Raw genomic sequence first — 22,272 nt, 5'->3', positions numbered from 1 at the left:
TTAGTAGCGCAAAAGACAAGGTCTAAGGTAAAGCTGAACAAAATGAGTACCTTTGTGCTTAAACCACTCAGCTCTCCCCAGAGCAATGGCTCCCATTCTTTCTTTACCACCGTGTCCATATGGAAACACGGCAGTCAGAGCTACTTTACGAGCCCTGTAGCAGATCATTCACAATTGTGCTCAAGAAGAATCTTATTAAGCAGGCTTTTCATGCACTCACTTTATCCTCTACTCTTAATCCCAGAGAGGCCAATACCTGCGGGTAAATTGGCAAGAAACATTTTCAATATGCTAAAATTGTGATTCATGGCGTATGGCGAGGCCTTAAACATATCTGAACATGTTTACAGCTCCAGTAGAATAATGTTGTGGTTTTATGTGGCTCCCAAGGAGGAAGGATGATTATATTACTGAGGTATTTCTGAACCTCGGCTCATTACTCATTTTGCCCTGTAAATGCTAAGGGACATAGAGGTACCATATATACACTTTAACAGGCCTACTCGAGACTAATAACTATACAACGCTAGTGTGCTCCTACTGATCTTCAAAGGGTCTGCAACACGGGAAATGGAAAAGAAGAGCTGTACTTCATATTTTTTTCCATGAAAGAAGAGTATACTGTACTTCATATGTTAAATCTCACTTTTAACAGTGACACGGTAATGTACCAGCTCGTTAGAACAGAAATGAGGTTCCTCATAACATCAGAGGGATAACTCCTGCAGACACCTCCACCTCTACATGCACGTAGGGAAGAGTCGGTCACTTAGGTGGTGATGGCGGGGTGCACAGGGAAGCAGTGGTCACGCATGGCCTTGCTGCCCAGCCCACCATGTATATGTGGCAGGGGCCATCAGGACTATGAGGAATCAGGACTACTGTAAAGTCTCTGGGACATGTTTTACGGCACGAGGCCTAGAGAAGGAGAAAGAAAGCTGCCAAGGGCGCCAAGCTAGTACGATTCTAGGATGCTGACCTCCAGGTTCCTTCTTGTGAGAAGATATCATTGTCTTAAATATTTATGCTACTCACAGATGAACCTCCCTGATGTGATCAGAATATATAAAATACACATACAAGAAAAATGTCTAAGTGCTTAAAGCCTAACACATAGTAGCAACCTAGTACATGGAATTTAGCATGATGCAACTACAATCAACCCAAAATACATTAACAGCAAACCTCCCATGGTTGAGTAGATGTATGAATTTCAGATGCCTCAGAAGGATACAGCCAAAATGTGAACAAAGCTTGTTTTTGTCCTTTATTTTCGCTAATCGCCTCTAAAAGTGTTCAACTGAGTCATTTTTTAATTGATGTGGTCTCCTTTACTTTGCCTGTTAATCCAACACAGAGCTTTTCCATCCAGCTTGTTTTCTGAGCCCCTTCTGCGATCATCAGCTTCCTGTACTCTGGTGAAACTGTCCTTGTCTCCAGTGGTGCAGGTTGGGGGTGAATCCGATTAGAGAGGCCCAGGGCATCAGAGTCATTCATCCCCTGGCACCATGACTGGTTAGGAGAGGGTAAGTGTTACGGCTTTATCTAGATGTCCCCCAAGGCCTCATGCACTCATAGGTGAGGCTTTTCAGAACTGGCTGTGGTGCTGGGATTAAGGCTGCTCCTCCCTGAGTGTGGATGGCACTGCACAAAGGGCAGGTAGCGTGGATGAAATACAAAGGTAGGCTTGCTGCTTCCTGCTCTTCTTCCTGTTGGCCATGAACCATTTCCCCTCTGTGACGCTGCTCTGCCACGTCGCCCTGCTTTGGAGCTAGCCGACGATGGACTGACACCTCTAGGACTGTGAGCTGACCAAATCTTTCCTTCCGTGCCTTGTGGATGTTGGGTATTTTGTCTCTCAGCAATGACCAAAGGAATTAAAACAGCAAGTGACTCCAGAGTGCCTGCACCGACTGTCTACTGTGGCTAGCAGGACTGTGATGTCCTGTTTTGAGAGTCACAGTACTAGAGCCATCAGCCTCATGGAGGAAACAGAAATTGAAATAAACACATTGGTAGATTTTCTAGCCAAGTAAAATGTAAGTTTTTTTTGACAGGTAATTTTTCTGTGTGACCTGGAAAGCTCACTGGAACAAGGATAGCAACAGGCTGGGCCACGGTGGAATTGAAGCCTTGTTAGCATGTCTCAGTATTTTCTCAGTACTCCAAAATTCTGATTAACACGGTATTACTTGCTTCATGTGAGTATCACATAGAAACTAGGAAATCTTTGGAGCCAGTCTTTCACTGAGGGTAGGTAGGAGATTACTGTCATGGCTTTCATCCTTCTAATTATTTTTAAAGACTCCAATCAAGTTTTTATATCATACCCATGCTTTAAAAATAGCATTGGCATGCTACTTAAACAATTCCTTACTCTCGTGGCTCCTTGCAAAATCCAGATTATGTAAATACTCTCTCTACCAGACAGAAACAGCAGGACAGCCATCAAAATATGATTTCCTCTATTAAAGAAATAATTCTGTGTCTCTGAATTATCATGTAATAAGTCTATTTTTTTTAAAAAAAGAATGATTCCTAGTTGCAACAATAACTCTTGACTTTTGTCTTAGAAAATCTGGTGTGCTCAAGAAAAAGTAAACTTAAATGGGAGAAAAGACAATATTGATTGTGAAACATTCTACTGCTTGAAAGTGAACACAAGTTAGCAGTGTACACCAGAGAATGAAACTTGATAAACTCATTAGATTAAATCATTAAACTTGATTTACACAACTACCATTTTGCTTTTGGATATACAATATTAGAGCCATGCATGAAGGATATTTAATTTATGAAAGAGAATATTCCCTAACACAATTAGGTAAAATGTAAACATAATGTACTTCTGTTATTGTTGGTGACTGAGGCAAAACAGACTCTCATAAGAGATAAATATTTTTAATAAGCAAATAAAGAATTAAGCCAGGAAGGTTTTTCTTTTTTTTTATTTCAATGGTCTTAGCTTTTATAAAAGTTTTTAGCATCCTGAAAGCTTTTTATGCCTCCTAATATGCTACAATTATATCAATGACAATATTTAATTAGCATGCATTGAGCACATGGCTCTGTGATGGGAATTTGCATTAATTAAAATAGATGGAAACCCAAAAGCATTAGCTAAAAACAATTTGAAGAATCAAAAATATAATTTGCCTATTGTACAACAAGGGAAAGCACCTTGCAGTTATGTGAATAATTCGGGCTCGTATAGAAGTGCATGTTTATCTAATGGTTTCAGACTTCATCCATTCCACAGATAGTCACTGGGTGTCCACTGCTGGTGACGTTAATGCAGGTGCTCAGAAATCAGCAGTGAACAAAGCAAAACAAAACAAAACAGAGCCTTATCTTTGTGAAGCTGACATAATAGTAGAGAAATTGGCACGATATACAATATACAACAGATATAGTATATAAATAGGGCTGGGGATATAGCTCAGTGGCACAGTGTCTGCCTGGCAAGCACGAGGTCCTGAGTTCGATTATAGGTACCAAAAAAAAAAAAAAAAAAAAAAAGTCTGTCAAGCCTCAGGAGGTGATAAACAGACAGGAAAGGTGTAGAATGGGGTGGGGGGGGGATTGAGAGCACCGAGCTGGTGGGGGACAGCGATGCACTGCAGATTTAACCAGTTCGGTCAGTGGGAAGAAGATGTTTGAGCCAAGATTTGAAAGAGGGGACAGTGAGCCATGTGGATATTAGGGGTGATACCTTCCAGGTGGTGAAAACATCCAAAGCAAAACCTTGAAGCCAGAGGGTTCTGGGATGTTAAAATCTGAGGCAAAATAAGCAAAGGGAAACTACTGGGCACCGGCTTGAAAGTCAGCTCCACTTTGTTTGCGAGAGACAAACAGATCCTGGAAAACCTTGGCAGCGCTGGCCACATGTTCATGGAGCCTACAACTCAGTGAGAATGCCAGGTTCCTGGTTCAAACCGCAGGGAAAAACACCCTCTATCCCTTGAAAAATATTTTAGGGTGTTCTTAAGAGTAACAGTAATATGTGAGTACGATAAGACTTCTATATTGCAAAGATACATATTGCTGTTATAATTTTATATAATACAAAAACAGCAATACTTTATTAGCACATCTTCGCTGATCATATAGATGTCCCGGCCTACTTTTCTACGTAGTCATTCAAGAGATCATCAAGATGTGTATTTTCCACCACTTCGTTTTCAGTCCAAATAACTGAAGGTGAAGTCAGTCCCTGCCGACAAATACAAGATCACACGTCATGTAGGTAATTTTCCATTTTGAGAGAGTGCTTCCTGTCGAGTGACTAGGGGACTTGTTAAGATGATTTTGTAGGCTGCGTGTGACAACACTGAGCTAAATTTCTGAGAAATTACTTCAAAATACAAATTTCAGTATATTTGAGCTGATGGTTCTTGTTAAGCAATTTCCTTTCCTATTTTTTCTACATAAATGGAGACCCGCCGGAGCGCTGTGGGTACAGAAGTAACCTTACAGCCCAACCTGTGCACCTCACACTGGAGAACAAGGTTCAACGATCTCGTTTGAGTCAGCTGTTGGGTTTGATTTACACGGATATCATTTTGCTTTGGATACACAGTAAGAATTCAAACAGTAGTACCTAAATCTGTATTTGGGCCAATATGTGATATAAACGAAGTGCACCCTGTGTATGCAGACCATGCGACCCTGATAGAATTAGATGCCTTTGGTATAATGAATGAAAACTGTGAGCAGGAAGGAAGCTGTTAAGGCTCCTGCGCCTCCCAAAGCCTCCTGTGATCTTAAGTGGGGCCTTCGGAAGGTGAGTGGATTATGGGGCCTTTAGATGACTTGCCGTTAGAAGGCGGGTCCTGGTCAGAAGAGGGGGCTGCTTGTGCCATGGGCATGGCCCAAGAAAGCCGTGTCTCCTTTCCGGCTCCCCCCTTGATTCTCTGCTTCCCCCATGCCAGGCTGTGAGCAGTGTCCCCTCCACCAAGCCTCTCTGCCATGTCGCTGTGCCGACCATGGACTGAAACCTCTTCGAACTGAGCCGAGCCAACCTTTCCATCTTTAAACTGTGGCTGTCGGGTACTGTGCCCCAGAGATGAGGAGAGTCTAAGACAGAGACTGTGGCGCTGTGGAAACAGCGATGGCCTCCAGGCCTCTGGTCATTTAATGCCACCTCCTTGTTTGCCTCTGTCTGTTGGAGACTCCACTGACTCAGCCTGGTCATCCGTTAGAGCCCTCCGTGATCGCTCTGCATGCTTCTGCTCCTCAGCCCGACAGCTTTGTAGCTTCTTCTCCTGCGGCCAGCAGCTCGCTGTGTCCAGATTCTCTGTTCGCTCGCTCCTTTGCCGAGATTGAGTCTACACGTGTCTCTCCCTCCTGCCTGGGATGGGATGCCGTCTAGCCCCTGAGCCACGTCCTCAGCCCCAGGCGCCTTTCTATTCTGCCCTTGAATCACACTGCCTGGGATCTCATCGGCCACTGCTGGGGAGGACAGTGTCACAAGGTCACACGTGATTCTCACTGAAACTACAGGTGAGACATGGCGAGGACCTCACAGGACCCTGGCCCCAAATGTCACCTTCCATACCTTACTAGTATTCAGCTCAGTGTGTCATCACGTCTGAAATGCCGTCAGTCTTGGACTGATCACACTGAACAAGGCCCTTGTTTTTATAATTCCAAGTCCTCTCAGGAAGTTAAGATTTACTTGTGGGTGCTGATATATAATTAGTACTCAGTAAATATTAGTTGAATGAAACCTGAATAAAGTTCGATTTATCTCATCTAATTACTTTCTTCTAAGAATAGTTAACTGGATGGACACATTATATGGACGTCAGCAGGAAATGTCACGGAACACATGGAAAATGGACCGAGCGTGGGCAAGCTCAGGGACCATCAGGGACCGTAGACATCTGGTGCACGGGAATAAAACCTCCAGGGGTGGGGAGGAAAAGGAAAAGTTGTTTTCCATTTCCTTACCCCTCTCTGCCATCAGCCATGCCAACAAAACAAACATCTCTGTTTTGCCTGTTCCTGTGGCGGAAGGAAAGGGTTAACACTGCTGGGTGCTGCTGAAGACAAGCAGGAGGGGGACTAGAAATGTCCCTGATTCAGTGACAGAACAGCGCTGGTTATTTAGCAAGGGCAATTTCAGTGAAATTGAAGGAAGCACATAAATGCTGAGTGTGATAAAACAATTTAAGCATCAAAACACTAGGAAAGGAAGATCTATTCTGGTCTCAGATCCACAGCCTAATTAGTGGGTGACCTTGCAAAAAGCAATTAAATGCTCAAAGCCCTGATTTTCTCAACTAAAAGGAGAAAAACAATACCTATTAGGGCACGGGATTGTTGTGCAAGTTAACTGAGATCATGTATACCCGAAGTGCTCTGAAATTGTCACAGTGTTACAAAAACTGCAATGCATTTTAAGTGTTACCAAATAATAAATAAATCTAATCATGCTTTTAGCAAGAAGTATGCTAAAAATTCTGGACAAAAACCCATGACCAAGCATAAAAGTTAAACCCAAATTTACCACAAATTACAGAAATTCTGCTAAATAAACTCTGCTCCAAGTAGAGGAATTCCAAAAGCAGATACTTAGATCTGTAAGTGACAACGTGCTAGAGAAATTTACCAACGTCTTTGCCCTGATGATCTAAACAACACATTTTAAGTATAGTTGTGTTTCTGCTAGTCAATTATAAATTCACACACTATTTTTTTTTTTTAAAGTCTTGCCAGTTGTAAGAAGTCGGGCTGTATTTGTGTAGGGAGGATTTTCCAGAAGGTCTGACATTCTCTTTGCTTTCTTTGTATATTAAGGTGAGTAACAGTAACTAGAGGTGTCTTTGAATACATCTTCCTAAAATAGAGATATGACATCCCTTTAAAAACTATCAAAGGGAAAAAAATCCATTAAAAAAAAAAGTCATAGCTTGGTAAAATCCTGAGTTGCAATAATCCATTATTAATCTATAATAATGTTATTGGGAGCCAAAAATGTGCAAAAGCTAACGGTTACCAAGCCAATGCTCACCATGCTAATACGTACCATGTGGTATGCATCGCAGCGTGTGGTTTGCACGTATGTTTCATTTACTTGTTGTGGCAAATGAGATAGCTAGAACATGATTTTTCCAATTTAAATATAAAAATGTGAGACACGGGAAGATTAAAAAACTTGTCCAAGGCCATAGCTAATAAGCATATGGCTGGGACCAGAACTGTGCTTGCATGGCTCCAAAGTCCACGGTCCTAATGCGTTAGATCGCTTCCCACAATTCCTATATTTCATTAGACAAAATGTTTACCTTTCTGGAAAATAACGGTATTGCAAAGTCCCTAACTTCACCTGGACGGTTCCTGATTGCCCTGTTACGTTGTAATTGTCCTGTGAAGCTGAATGACCAGCCTCCCAGGCACAGGTTCTGTCCAGCTACGCAGGTCTCAAGTAAGGAAGCCGGCTCTGGCTTGAGGTCAAGATGCTTTATTTCAGGAATGAGTAGAATGCAAGTCGTAAGCCGACCAATAGCAATTTCAGAACTGCGAAGCTGGGCACTGCATGTTTCAGGCCTCTGAGGAGGAGGGTAAATGCTATGGGCATCACCCCGACCTGTAAGCTGCGTGCCTGGGCTGGTGCACTGGACGCACCTGGGGCTGCTGAGGTGGCTTCTCGGGGTCCCGGGTCTGGGTGGGGCCCCGGCGCTGCATCTCTTGTGAGTTCCCAGTCAGGTCTGTCACGCGGTCCCGGGGAACAAACCTGAGAATCGCTGGTAAAGCGATAATGCAGCCACTACCTACTGTCTTGAGCAGGAGTCGCCTTGGCTTATTCTTGCTCCCGCTAGGAGCTCACTCGGGAGGCGGTGGAAGTAGCAAGTGCAAAGGCCCTGAGTTGCTTGGTGTACCTGAAGACTAACCATAGGAATGAGAGGAATGTCTTACTGTTTTTCAAGAATAAGCAGGGCTGAGGGTGTAGCTCAGTGGCAGAGCATTTGCCTAGTATGCAGGAGTCCCTGGATTCAATCCACAGGATCACACACACACACACACACACACACACACACACACACACACACAATAAAAAAATAAACAGAGTTAATGGACGAAAGACAAAGCATGTGAATTTCAGCTGTTGGGAAGAGCTGAGGAGGGCTGTCACCCCTACCGAATGCACAAATTTGAGTCTTCTCTTTTCTTGTATCACAGTATTTTGAGGTTTCCAGTCTCATAAAAAGAGGAAGGTGCAAATGACATTAGTGTTTTGCTTTCTTTTGGAGACTCTGTACCCTGGTCTCCTGTTAGCCGGGAACTCCACAGGGAGTGGCGTGGGTGTCTCGCACAGGAAGTCACGGGATGGTGGCCTGGCCCTGTGTACTCAGGACTCTGTGTCCACCCACGCTGGTGGCCTCTCACCGCCTGAGCCTGTGCTTTCCTGCCCACATGCTTTTCCGGACCACAGGTGCCTGTTTAAACAGGGGCCTAGGTGAGGCTTCAAGTGGCACAGAGTTAACATGCCAGAAGCAGCCTGAGGCCAGTGAGGACGGATGGGGTGGCCCCACGCCTAGGGCGGGACAGCTCTGACAGCTCCTATGCTGCAGTCTCCTGATGGTGCTAAGGGGACGGAGCCCCAGTCCCCCGCAGTGGTGACTAGTTTTTCAGTGAACCAGTAGTGGCCTCTTTGCCACCCTTGCTCAATCTACCCTCTTCCCTGGCTGCTTTCTGGCCAGGCTTGCCTCTCAGATCATCTGCCTTCATGGATTGCAAGTCTCAGGACCTGCCTGCTGGGGATGTCAGGCTGAGACAAGGACCTTCTTGCTATGTGAGTATGTCTTGGACCCACGGGTCAGTCTCTTTTCCCGTACTAGGGAAACACAGGCTTTTCAGTTCAAGGATTGTTCTTTACTTTTACCACTGAACTGGGAACTTTCATCACATCATCAGAGCAAAAGGACTCACAGTGGTCTCAATCAAATGGTTTCATGCAATTCTTGAGCCCTGATTTTTTCCCCCTGTAGGAATGCTACCAAATGAATTATCAGCAGCTTTAACTTATTATTGCAAAAATGGTGGTTTCAAACAATTTCGTGGTCAATTACTCTTAAAAAGAGACATTCAGGTATAAACACCTTTGTCTACCTACAATACTATAATCTGCACTTAAAACATGCGTCTAATTAAGTCTGTTGGTTAAATCGGCTGCTGTTGGTCTTCAACGGTGCTATTTCCTTTGCTAAGATCTTGGTGTAACCAGCACACTGTGTAATCTCATGGGTTTAAAAGGACCTGTTAGTGTTTGTTTTGAATAACACAGCAGTGTTCTCAGTTGAAGACATAATTTAGAAAGTATTACACTTAAATGGTTAAACTTAGGAAAAACAGAGAGTGCGCAGAAGCCAGCCATGCAGTGTAATCCCTGGATGTGGTGCAGAAGCAAACGGAAATCCAGGGGTGAGGACAGGTCCTACGGGCCACTGCAGCTGGAAACAGAAAGCATCTGTGGGAGTCAATGAGTTTTTGTATAATTTGGTGGTGACCGGTTTTTTCTGCTTGAAACTGACCTTAAGGGAAAAAATGTTTACTTCTGGTGAATCTCAAATGGAATTAGTTATGTTGACTTCCCTGGGGCAAGGTTCTAGTCTGATAACTTACATAATCTTATTTACTTCCTATTAAGAACACTACGGAACAAATAACACTAAAAGTCATACCTGAGACTATTTCTTAGTGTTTTATTTTGAAGTAATTTTATAATAGCTTCTGTTTACAGGAAGTTGCAAGGGAATACAGACTGGCTCTGCATTTGTCACCTGATTTCCCCAAAGTTACATCTTACACAGCTATAGTACATTATCAAAACCAGGACAGTGACATTGGTCCTGTGGGCGTGCACATGTGTGTGTGTGTGTAGTTCAGTTTTATCATGTGTATTCCAGGAACCACCAAGTGCCACCAAGACACAGAACTGTTCTGTCACCACACAGATTTCCTGCTGTTGACATTATCAGTTTGGCCCTGGAAACTTACTTTCTGGTAAGTCCTGCTAACCCGTCCCATTTATAATGTAACTGTCACAAGACAATGCTCTTTGGCTTCAATGGTCAAACATAATTCAGGGAACTAAAGAGAAGGAAACTTTATTGTATTGACCCACATTTTTACTCTCTTTTCTTTCTTCCTTAATGCTCCAATATTTCTTTTTTCCCTATATTTTCCCAGAAACTTTTTATCCCTTCTTTCAGGATAGTATGCTTCCCTTTAAGTTTTCATTACTTGCAGAATGTCTTTATTTTCCCTTAATTTTTGAAGAATAACTATCCTGAATATAGGATTCTGGGTGGATAGTTCTTTCCTTGCAGCACTGAAAATATTCTGCCTCCTCCTTCCAGACTGCATGGTTTCTGATGAGAAATCCACTGTACTAGGATTTTTTTCTGTCTAGGTATCATTTCTCTCATGGCTTTCAGACTGCTAATTTGTCTGTAGTTTTTTGAAGCCTGGGTTTATACTATCACAGGTTTTTCTGTTTCTTGGAAAGGCTAGGTGTATACTTTTTCCCGAATCTGGTATTTTTCAGCTGTTACTCTCTATTCAACCCTCTTTCCCTTTTAAGACTGATGACAAAAATGTTCCATCTTTTACTGTAGATCTCACGGGCCAGTCAGTGATGGCAGACCTTTTAGAGACAAATGCCATACTGCTCCTTAGAGCCCACAATACTGCAGTTAAACCTGAGTGCTGAGGTTCTTGTTTAGAAAAAAAAAAAACAAAACAGCTCTACACGAACATCTTTGGTCTTAAAAACCACACGTCACAGGCTCATCACCACTGCCAGAGCCCTTGAAGACCTCCTCAATTTTTCAGTTTTTTTTCTTTCTGTTCTCTAGGTTGGGTGATTTAGGTGGCCTGGCTGATGCTCTGCTGCTGAGGAGGAGGTCACCTCCTTCCTGTTGGGACGAGGGTCCAGGGACCTCGCTCCGCCTCTCCTGCCATTCGTGGAGGCCTCATTCTTGCTGGGGGTAGTGGGATTGCAGGCCCTGCCACCTGCTGGATGTGAAAGGCCGGGTGGCCTGGTGCTGCTCACTCAGGGCCCCCACAGCAGGCTAGGCTGGCCCTGTTACTGCTGGATGGCGGTGGACCCCAGGGTCCCCACATGACTCCCACTGATGACGCAGCTGGATGATGGAGTCGTTACCTCCGAGTAAGGGAGAAAGGCCTCCCATTCCTCCTTCTCTGAGATCAAGGTGGCAGTAGGCACAGGGGCTTTGTGTCAGCCAGGCCTTTGCTGACAGGGTGTGTGGATGGAGTCGGGCAGCTGGTATTAAGTTTTCTCTCTTGCTGAGCAGCCCTTTTCCTGCTACTGGCCAAGCAGAGCAACCTCTTATTGACATTTCTGTCTAAACACCCTGGTGCCTCTGAGGTGCCAATTTCTTTAGCACGCCGTGTGGGATGGGAGAGTGAAAATGGATCAGAGAATTCTCCGCCATCTTGTTCCTCAGGCTCTGGGTCCCTTGCTGGTCTGCCCTCTTCTCCTCACCTCTGAGTCTCTTTATTTTTCTTTTCTATAACATCCAGAGTTCTAAACCATCCTCAATGAAAGGAATGGACAGAAGTATTCTATTTTGTCTTGGTCTGGAACAAAACTAAGTCACTGGTATATTCTTAAAGTGAAAAGATAATGAATATTGTAAATGTTCCACACCTTAAAGTGAATAGGGTAATCGAAGTTCACAAAATACATTCATATGCACGTGAATGTGGTGTTATTACATTCCCCTTCCTCAGCGAGGAGAACCGCTCCAGGGATGGTATTTCTGATCCAGCGTAACACACTGAGCCTGTCACAGGGCTGAGGCATAAATGATACTGCTCTACTCGATGCCAAGAAGGTTGAACCAGGTGACACAAAAGCACAAATACTCAGGGGTGAGTAACTCATCAGAAGACTTTTGGGGCTCACTCTTCATGTATGGCCGTCCTTCTTCCCAATTCCGGCTTTCTTGGTCCTGATGCTGCAGGATCTCTTCTCTGACTGGGGAGCAGGGCATCACATGGTATCACCGGCAAAGCCAGGATCCTGCAGAGCGCAGCCCTGCCGAACCCCGTCCCTGCTGAGTTGGGCACGGCCGCTCCATGACAGAATCCCTACGTGAGCCTGGCCTCCTGCCCGGCCAAAGCGCCAGCGCCCAGGAGCCCATCATGCTGCGACTTTGGTACCAAAGCAGCCGTAGGACCTTCTCTTTCCCTTCACCTTCCTGTCGGCATACTCGGAAAGGCTCGCTGGCTCTTACTCCTCACTCGGGAAACCAGGTTAAACGATGGGCAAGGTAGTTGAAAGCTTTTTAAACACCAACCTGGGGGACTGGTTGCGAAACAGATGCTTTTATTTACCGGTAGTTTTAGCAAGAGTCTATAGCATGGTGTGAGGACTCTCCCTGGCAGTTTGTGTCGCATTCATTTTAGGAAAACCAGCATGTTCCTTTGAAAACCAAGAACTTAAGAGCTCCCCAAAATTGCTCACTGGAAATAAGGTGAATTTCCTATATCTCCAATTTTTAGGTATTATGTGCAATTAGATCTATTAAAAACTGAAATTCTACAGATTTGCAAATGTATATGATAAGAGTGCATAAAAATCTACTGTTGGAAGTGCTCCTCCCTAAATCTCTAAGTGAAACTAATACTCCAGGAGGATACACCAAGGTAACCTGCAAGTATTCTGTGATAGACTGCCACATGTCCTCGAGATCAATGCATGCCAGTCTGAGAGGCATAATGCCAAGCAAAATATAAAATAAAACAACAAACTCTTTTATATACTGCAATACCATAAACACTTGTAACCTTGTTCAATTTTAGCTTTATAAAAAATTCACCCAAAAATCAATGAGTAAAATTCATATGATAAAAGGGAGTTTTCACATGCCACCAATAAACACAGGACCTATTCCAGAAAAACTAAAGTTCAGAAGGGGTAGCATGATAAATTATTTCCTACTGGAGATGTGCTAAATAATAAATAACCACAACTATTCTTTTACTTTATTTTCAATGATACAAAGCTAAAGCTTTACAATTTCTCTTCATCCAGGAAGTCCTGTCATTTTGGCACAATATCATTGGTTTGAACTAGATAGGAAAAGATTCATCTAAATTAGCAAGATTTCTGAATACAGAATTTGAGAAAGAAATGTGATTAGTTTTAGTTAGCTTTAATTGCATACAATAAGCAGAATTAAGCTGGAATATATTACCCAATATGACAGCTTTAAATAGCTGATTTAGACTGCCTGTATTTCGTGCTGGTAACATGTTCCTGAAAACTAGCTTTCCCAAGGAATAGCAGATGTTTCTGTCTAATACCTAAAGGGATACGGTTTCCATTCATGGACCTGCCAAATTACGTAGTTCTTTAGAAGCTGGTTTTCAATTTATAGAGATAGATATTACTTCAAATATATATAAATGAGACTAATAATATTTTGTTTTGCTATTTCAAAGTCTCACAATTTAAGTTCGCCTGAAATGTGAACATGTGTGAATATGTACGTAACATATTTAAAGTAGATGGAAAAAGCAATTTCCTCCCAGGCTTTTAATTTAATGAGTTAATTTACTCGGTAACTCTTCAGAGATGAGTGAAATCCTAATAAGTAATCAAACTACGTAGGAATTCAGATGGTAACAAGTGCAGAAAGAAGTGAAGGAGAGAAGTGGGCTGGGGTAAGGCGGGGCAGTGTTACAGTCTCTATTCAGCTGGCCTCAGAGAGCCTCAGGTGCTCACAGGTGGGGCTTTTGGCAGGCAACTGGATCGGGGGTCCCACAGCTAACTTGCTCTTAGGAGATGAGGTCTGGTCTGAAGAGGGGGTGTAGCCCTGGGGTGTGGCCCAGAAAGGTTTGTTCCCGTGCCCCATCTCTTGATCTCTGTCTATTTCCTATCCACCACGCAATGAGCAGCTCTCCTCCGCCAGGCCCCTGTGCCATGCTTCCCTGCCCCGGATCCAGCCAGCTATGGACCAAAACCTCTATAAAATTACACTGAAATACACCTGTCTGCCTTTAAGCTGTGGGGGTTGGGTATTGTGTGCGCCCCAGGGATGAGACACTGACCAACACAAGAAGTCAAAGAAGGCCTGCGTGAGCAGTGGGGTACAACTACGGATACCAGGCGCAGAGGCTGCTGCCCCGCAGCCTTCTAACGGGAAGACGGCACGGCAGAGGGAGCAGCTAAGGCGAATGCACAGATGGAAGCGAAGCGGATAAACTAGGGAGTCCCAGGGAGTCTATGGGGAACCATGTGGGGAGCGTGTGAAGAGTGCCCATGCAAGATGGAAGAATCAAGTGTTCGGAGCAGACACCTCCAAGCACCAAGGACTGGGGAAGAACCATTGTTACTCAAATGACTGCAAACAGAAGCCATGGCTGAGCGACAAAACCACTTTCAGTGGAAAGCAAAACCTGATGAGAACGGGCTTACGCGAGGAAGTGGAGTAGGGAGTCCACCCATTATTTCTACGAAGAAAAGCAGAGGCGAGGGGCAGTGGCTAGAGAGGGAGGTAGGTTTGGCAGGAGAGAGTCGGGAGGAAGTCCCAGGCATCCACAAAATCAATACTCAGGCTCATTCCCCAAACCATGTTAGGGCACCTCAGGATAGTGATGAGGCTATCGAGCAGAGGCATGACCTGCCTGCCCCAAAGGCTTACTAAAAGGAAAGGAATTTTAGAAACGTTAGACATCCGGTCAAGGAGTCCCGAGTACAATCTAAAGAGGAGTCACTGGGTGGTGGTCACACGGGAAATGGCAGAAGCTACTCGACCTCATTCTACCCAAACATGAGGAATGTACTACAGGTGAGGGGCCTGGGCGGAGCAGGATTCAAACCACAGGAGCTGGGGGGACAAAGAGCAGCAACCTGGGGCCAGCAACGTCCACAGAATGGGTGCCTCATGGTGCGGTAGGAAATCGGGCTCATCTGGCAGATACACTTCCATATTAACTGTAAAGCAGATCTAGCTGGAGGCTGTGGGGTCATTAGAACCATCCCCATGGTGTCAGGGTCAGAAAGCAATCTTATTAGCAGAGTTTTCAGTATCGATTTCCCAGAACGGAATAGTGTGTTTATGGGGGTGGGGGTGGGGCTCAGCTCTCTTGTCCCCGTGAGATTTCATCAAGATGGACTAATCATTTTGACTCCAGTAGTTAGCAGCTGGGAACTGCCTGGATATGCTGAGAAAATGGACCTAGAATGCAAAGACCAAGCTTTGAAATGACGCAAGATGTGGCAAAGCCAACCACCCTCGGCTTCCAGACCTTTGTCGTCTAACTCCACGCTTAGATGCTGGGCTGAACAGCATTGAAATTTCAGCTAGAAAACCATCGAGGGCAGTGCCCCCATGAACCACACGCCCTACCAGTGTGGCCCGCTCTCAGGAGCCCTTGGTTTCCGTATCTTAAAATGGTAGTGACAAGGACTGCTCAGTCTCATTGGTTGGTTTTGACACTCAGAATGGAAGTCTAAAGCATCACCGAGATGACTATGAGATATTAATGCTTCACCGTTCCACACCCCAAAGCCTGAGTATTCCACTGTTATCTGAGAATCAAAGACAAGAGGTAAATCCCACGAAATCTGGGAAATCCTACCTCTCAGCGACTGGCTTGGCAATGTTTTCAAAAATGATCTCTTGCTTTGCATCATGATCAAAAATCCTTTGAAACCTGCAGGGTGAAAATGGCAATTATTTAAAAAGCTGAGCCTTCCAACATGACTAGATTCATAAATCTTGTTTTTCTCCAAGCCGTTGTGCGTGACCCCGTGTTTACATCACCGGGCTTACCTAACACGGGACAATGTCGGCCCTGTGGTCCCCCACAGCATGCCTTTGTGCTCCCGATACAAACGGCGAGCAAACAGCATTGCTTTGACTAGATCTGCACAATACACCCCTCTGAGACCCTGCAGCGGCTTTGAGCCCAATAATAAACTGTGTGTTTTTTAGCTCTCAAGAGCAACCAACAGTGTCTGCAGATAGCACCAAATTCAAATCTAGATCACCGCCTGAAATGGGAGCCCAAGAGCAGGATATAAACAGCCAAGGAACTTCTGATGTCTGACCTGTGAGAAAAGGTACAGTCGAGCACCGCAGGCTTATGGAGTTTAACTTCAAATTTCTGAACAGAAGTTGATTGGCTGCTAATTAGGTTCTGCACCCCAACATCAACTGTTTGATTCTCAGGCTCATTTCCTTTCATTTTCTTGGCCATAATTCAAAAGTCAATGAGCAAATTAAGACAAATCTGTTCTGCCAAGCGAAGTCTTTCTCAGTGTGCCAGTGCCAAAGGAGGGGAGGTGGGACGGTGTGGATTTCAGTCTGCTCCCAGCGTCACCCGGACTTAGCACAGGACTGCAAGCGCAGAGGGTACCCGAGGAGGGAGACACACAATCTATTCTTTTATAGTGATTTAAGGTGCCACCCAGCAAGTATGGCTCCCACGAAAACATAACAATAATGAGACTGAGAACAAGAACAAAGAAAACTGAACAAAACATTAGTAAAAGGCAAATCTCCCACAGAGCATATGAACGTCGATTGGTTTGTTCTTCCACATTTTCTGTGTATTTAAATTTTGGAGTTAAAAACAATGGAGAGAGGGATGCAAAAAGTTTAAAACAAGCACTTTGAGGGCAGGGCATCCTAGGCCACTCTGGTCTGGGCACCCGGCTCTGCAAGCCAACAAGGCACACATTCAATTAAAGCGGAGGCTGTGGGCGAGGTGTTCAACCACTTGCACTAGTGAGGAATTCCGAGATTGGTCTTTAACCATCAGTGACTTCTGGAGATCTCTGTCGCTCATCAGCCTCCACCCCAGGGAAGCAAACAGGGGACTGCAGAGGGATTCTTCTCAGGGTTTAGCAGATGAGATTATATTTTAAATGGTGTTTACCATACAGCGTGCCTAGACCAGTCCTCAAGAGCCTGTGGTGTACCCCAGCCCCCGAGAGGGCCACGACCAACACATCAGCACCACATGGAGGTTGATGCGTCCACCGCTGCCCATGAGAATGCTGCCCACTTCAGGGCCTGAGTGTGGTGCCCTTTAGGAAAATGATGCTGGCCGAGGCTGGCTGGCTGGCTTCTGTCACCGAATTCCCAGCCCACTGACTTGACTATTAAGGAACTGTATCTTTTACTATGCAATCAAAAGAGATGGAAGGGTTTTAGTACGTGCAGAACATAATTCTGGAAGGTTCTTCAGAGTGGTAGCATGCTCACTTTCTAATCTATTTCACAAATATATACCAAGTGCCTACCCACATACCACAAACCTCTAACAAAGTTCAAATTAGAGTAAAATGTGATTTTAGTACAATACCTATAAAGCGTATTGAATTCATCAGGGGGAAAATGACATCTTCCACTGTTTAACAGAACCACAAGTAATTCATATCCCTCTGTTTACTGGCATCTGCCCATGCATTTTAGAACAGAGATTTTTAGCATCAGAGCTTATAATTAATCATGAATTGTATATTAAACACCACATATCAGTATCCCAAATATTTTACTTCACATAAAATAGTTGCATAGCAATCTAAAAAAGTCTTTTGATCCGTTCTCTTCCAACAAACAACGAAGAGTAAATAGGATCAGAATTAGGAGGAATTTTAACAGTTTAGCCTAATCTACAAGAAAAAGTCCACAAAGAAAAAGTGATCGCTCAGAGTCCTTTATATCTGCAGTTCTGCTTCCACAGATTTAAAAAGACTCAAAAGGAGCCTTGAGGTGTAATTTGGGTTTCCCAGAGGGTCCTGTCTTTTACCGAGAAGGGGAGTAGGTTTTTTCTAAATGCCATTTCACACTCAGCATACACTTATCTTCCCACCCCAAACTCTTCTTCCTGCAATCATCCTCAACCAGTAAATGATACTCTACCCTTTAGAAGTTCAATCTGAAACCTTCAGGGCACCCTTGACCCCTCTCTTCCTACCCAATATGCTCTATTCAGTCTCTACTACCAAACTCTATTACCTTTAACCTTCAAAATACATGTACAGTCCAATTACAGTCGGCCCCTACTGTCCCCAAGGGGTTGGGTCCAGGACCCCCCAAGACACCAAGACCACAGAGGCTCCAGATCTGTCACATGGCCCAGTACTTGCATTTAGCCTCTGTCTGGCCCCCATACACTGTGAGTCACGTAGATTCTGCTACCTAACACAATGTAAATGCTGTGTAAAACACTAGTAAGTCTGTACGTGCCCATCATTTTCTCCAGCTCTTTTGAACCCACAGTGTGGATACAAGACGGCTGACTGTATCCTCAACAGTTCTGGTTCAGGCCACCACAATTTTTGACCTCGAGTCCCTTGTGGTAGCCCTGCTGGTCTCTTGACTCTTTACAGTCTGTTTTCCAAGTGCCACTGGATGATCCTGCTTGACTATAAGTGAGATAATTTCATTTTCATGCTCAAGACTGTCCATTCCCTTCCCATGCCCTCGGGGGAAATGCTCAGGGCTCGTCAGGACCCAGAGGGCTCCGTAAGCTCTAGCTGCCCCTGCCCCTTAGACCTCTCTGTCTTTCCTTTTCCTCAAACATGTTGGGAACACTCCCATTTCTGGGACTTGGGTCTTGCTATTCCCTTGGCCTAGAATTCCGATTGCTCGCTATCTGAAGGGCTGCTTGCTATCTTTATTTTAGCAGGCATTTGTTGAAATGCACTTGGTTTATCTCTGCAGAATGTGCCAAGTCCTTGGGGAAGGGGTGATAGATGCAGACACAGCGGATAGTTAATCTAACACACGATGCCAAATGAAATGTTTCAGCCAGTTGTTGCTTACGGAATTGTTACTTCCATGAAGTCACAGCCATTAAGATACACAGCATGCTTACATCAGTGGGAGAATGCCCTTCAGGAAAATTAAAGCGTGTGTGACAGGGTAACTCCTGAAGGGGTATGATGGGAGTCGGCAGGAAGTCACGAGGACGCAGTGAGGACCACCTTGCTATGTGACCATGCATTAACCACCCCTGCTTGTGCTTGCACAAGCAGACACAATAACAAGTGGATGTGAGAGTGGGCTAAGTATGTGAGAGACAAAAGGAGGAGCTATGCAGACCACAGAGAATTTTTATGAGACTAAAGATAGGAGCAAATACACATTTGAAAAGAAGAGAGGGCTGGAAATATAGCTTAGTGGTAGACTGTGTGCTTAGCATCTGTGAGCCCGAGTTCAATCTTTGCAGCACACACACAGACACCAAGTAAGGGACAGAACCATAAAATGTCTGCAGTAGTTTTATCTAGAGGGCCAGGGCAGGGGAGAGCTCAAAATAGGACCTTCATAAAACAGTCTAGAGGGAGATGGAAGACAGCAACTAGGATTCCTCCAGCTGGACCCTGAGATCTACCCGCAAAGTTCGGGCTAGACATACATGCATTTAACTTGGGCTCAAACCTTATCAGAAATCACAAGTGGGGATTAAAAGAAATGGTTGCCTCTGAAACCAGAGAATGAAGGCCGCGCGTGCGAAACAGCCTTAATCCTCAAGGATTCCAGGCCTGGCGACCAGAAGAGTGTTCAGACCAACAGCGCTGATGGTGGCCCACAGCGGCTGTTTGGTATTTTTCCCTCAAACCCTGGATAGCTGGCCCAAGAGAAATAAAAGCATGTCCATAAAAGTGAAAATGTGTGGAAAATGAAATATGCTAGTTACCATGTTTTAAAAAGTGAAAAACCAGTGACATTCATTACAATATCTTTTAATTCAATATATTCAAAATTTTATTACAATGCATAATTAATATAAAAATTTGAGCTATGGTACCTTCGGTTTTTCATGGGTCTACAAAAAGCCTTTATATATCTGATATTCTATAATATCTCTCCTTTCAGGCTAGATGCATTTCAAGTGCTCAAGAGCCACTTGATGGGGCTGATGGCACAGGTTCCAAGGGTTCCTAAGTGCGTATAAGAGTTGCACGTCATTTACGTTACAAAGCTCACCTAACCGGGACACAGGATGTACCTTAAGGTCTCATCTTTAATAAAGTTTCATCATGCATTGGAACCTCCTGGAAATACTAAGCCACAGGGGCCTGAGTAAGAAAAGAATAACACTACAGAAAAACAGGTAGCAGAAAAATGTTGCGGTCCCGGAACATAACCCCAGACTCCGATATATACTCTCTTTCCAACTTGGAGCATAACAGCGAACCTGGGTTCTATCTGTTAGTTAAGAGCGCGGTACTATTTTCTCCTGGGCTCAGGACTTCATGGTGGGCATCAACACACAGCAAGAGTTACCCCACCAGGGAAACAGAGGCAGGAGGAGAGTGATAAACTTACTTAAATCTGTAGCTTTCTCGCTTATTATTCACAAATCCGTCAGCCAAGTCATGTGGTAAGATAATTTCCAAGCTAGGTGTTAACTTTTCATCTTCCTCTATGGAATAAATCTGCAAACACAAGGACAATAAATGAATGTATAGTGGTAAAATTACAGTTAAACTACAACCGTGATACCATGACTTGCATGGTACTGTACCTTGGTACTTGACTGCTTTGAAACTTGTCAGATTTGATACTCAAACCATTTAACAGGTGTTGGTCCTTTGTTTGGTACCTGACACCTTCAGACAAAAAAAATTCGAGTTTCATTGCATAACCCTACTTTTAAGATAAAATGTCATAATGTACAATTTGGATAATTTTCTGTGTTGAGTTATATGCAGACTCAACCATTTAAAAGTGAATGAGAAGAAAAACAGAATGCTCTATTGAAGTTCAGATAGTCTTTTAATATTCATCATAACTGGAAACTAACAGTCCTGAAAGCAACATGTTGTCTAAGACCTGCTTTCATACTGTGTATCAAGAAATGAACACTTCACGACAGCCAGTAAGTATTTCTGAACATTTCCAAACTCTACATACCAAGATACCAGGATGAGGCTCTGAGTCTTCTCAGGAAACTCACAATCATGTGACAGTTTCAGTGATGTCCAAAGAAGCCCCAGTTTCTATGAAATATAACTCAGGCATTTGCTAAGATATGCAATTTCAAGAAACACGTGTAGTTCATGTCTTTAGGTCACTTTGAAGGTTGTTATCCCCGCCCAGCTGGTAACTGGCAAGTGACCTTGGAGAAATGACAGCCTCTCTAAGCTGACGGGGAAACGAGGGTTTCTATCCAAGCCCTCACAACTGTGACATTCTGAGTCTCTTCCCAATCACCTACTCCTTTATTTATTGGCCAGGAAAAAAGCCTAAGATTTGGGGTCCAAATACTGAGCTCAATTTACCAGCCACCACTTTCCAAATCAAGGCTTCTTATACCTAAAATGAGGAAACCAGAATTGCCTTCCTTACAAGATTGCTAGGAAATCTAATGATGTAACGGGAATGGAAGTATTTTGTAATGCACCATAAAAAGTTAGTCATTAGATTTTGAAGGTTTTTCAAAAAAGACTTTCTTGTCTTTGGCCAAGAAATAAAATTCTTTCTAACAGGCAATACTTCCCATGTAAGACTCATTTAGAAGCTTGATTATAGGGAAAAATTAATATTCCAAAGCAAGTAAAATCCCACCTAAGTCTTCGGAAAGTAGGAATAATTTCCTAAGCAGATTTTTATTGAAACCTCACAGTCAAAAAGTGAAGACTTCAGGTGAAAAAGTCATTCTTGAAAAATAAAATTATTTGTAGCGAATAATGACATCAGGTCAAGGTGTTCTGGGTAGGTTTCCTCAAGAGAGATTTTTAAAAGCATATTCTGTAGGGCACTGCATTAAACAAAGTTTAATAGCTTAGACAGGTGACTGAAAGGAGTGTGTTAGACGGGAAACACACAAGTAAGGAGCGGCCTTAAGAAAATCCCTTGGGGCCACAAAACTTTAATATATTCGCTTTCTGCTCATAGTCATAAAAATACTATTATTTGCAATAGGGCAGCTATTATTTAGGAGACTGAACAAATGCAAGGATGAATATGGGGTGTTTTGAAACATGCAAAGCTCCGCAGGGGAAAACCACTGCCATTGTAAAAACCATCAGGCAGGCTCATACTATGCATCTTCATTAGGAATCTATAAATCATGATGTAATTTCCAATGCCTTCAGAAATAAAGCCCTCTGAGTCACTCTGTTCAACAGGACAAACCCCATGTACAGTTAGTGAAGCAAGCCTGCAGTCTTTTAGGGGGACAAGAAGACATGGTGCTGACCTGTGGGGTTTCTAAGGGAGGGCAGGGATGTGCTCACTCAGTATTTATTTATTTATTCATTTATCTCTTTAT

At 43.8% G+C, this 22,272-nt stretch overlaps 1 protein-coding gene and 1 long non-coding RNA gene across 5 annotated transcripts in view; one reads left to right on the top strand and one right to left on the bottom strand.

The window, feature by feature from the left end:
* The window catches only part of Kif6 (kinesin family member 6), a 301,789-nt gene that overhangs the window by 277,635 nt on the left and 1,882 nt on the right, over window positions 1–22,272 (bottom strand). For 3 of the 4 annotated variants that reach the window (XM_003473663.5, XM_013156868.3, XM_063238937.1), the window contains exons 2-3: window positions 20,325–20,434; window positions 15,619–15,693 (exon numbers count right to left, since the gene is read on the bottom strand). In XM_003473663.5, the coding sequence (XP_003473711.2) occupies window positions 15,619–15,693; window positions 20,325–20,434 (185 nt within the window). The remainder of the gene's footprint in view (window positions 1–15,618; window positions 15,694–20,324; window positions 20,435–22,272) is intronic. The other variant, XM_063238936.1, reaches the window with a different exon arrangement.
* Window positions 8,316–22,272, top strand: part of LOC106028529 (uncharacterized) — a 58,585-nt gene continuing 44,628 nt past the window's right edge. Inside the window, exons 1-2 of the long non-coding RNA XR_001202148.3 lie at window positions 8,316–8,797; window positions 9,912–10,008. This is a non-coding gene — a long non-coding RNA (uncharacterized LOC106028529). The remainder of the gene's footprint in view (window positions 8,798–9,911; window positions 10,009–22,272) is intronic.

The sequence above is a fragment of the Cavia porcellus genome, unplaced genomic scaffold (assembly GCF_034190915.1).
Source record: "Cavia porcellus strain 051 isolate PalLab524CR breed Dunkin Hartley unplaced genomic scaffold, mCavPor4.1 scaffold_28, whole genome shotgun sequence".
Taxonomy (NCBI): domain Eukaryota; kingdom Metazoa; phylum Chordata; class Mammalia; order Rodentia; family Caviidae; genus Cavia; species Cavia porcellus.
This window is presented reverse-complemented; position numbering and strand designations above follow the sequence as displayed.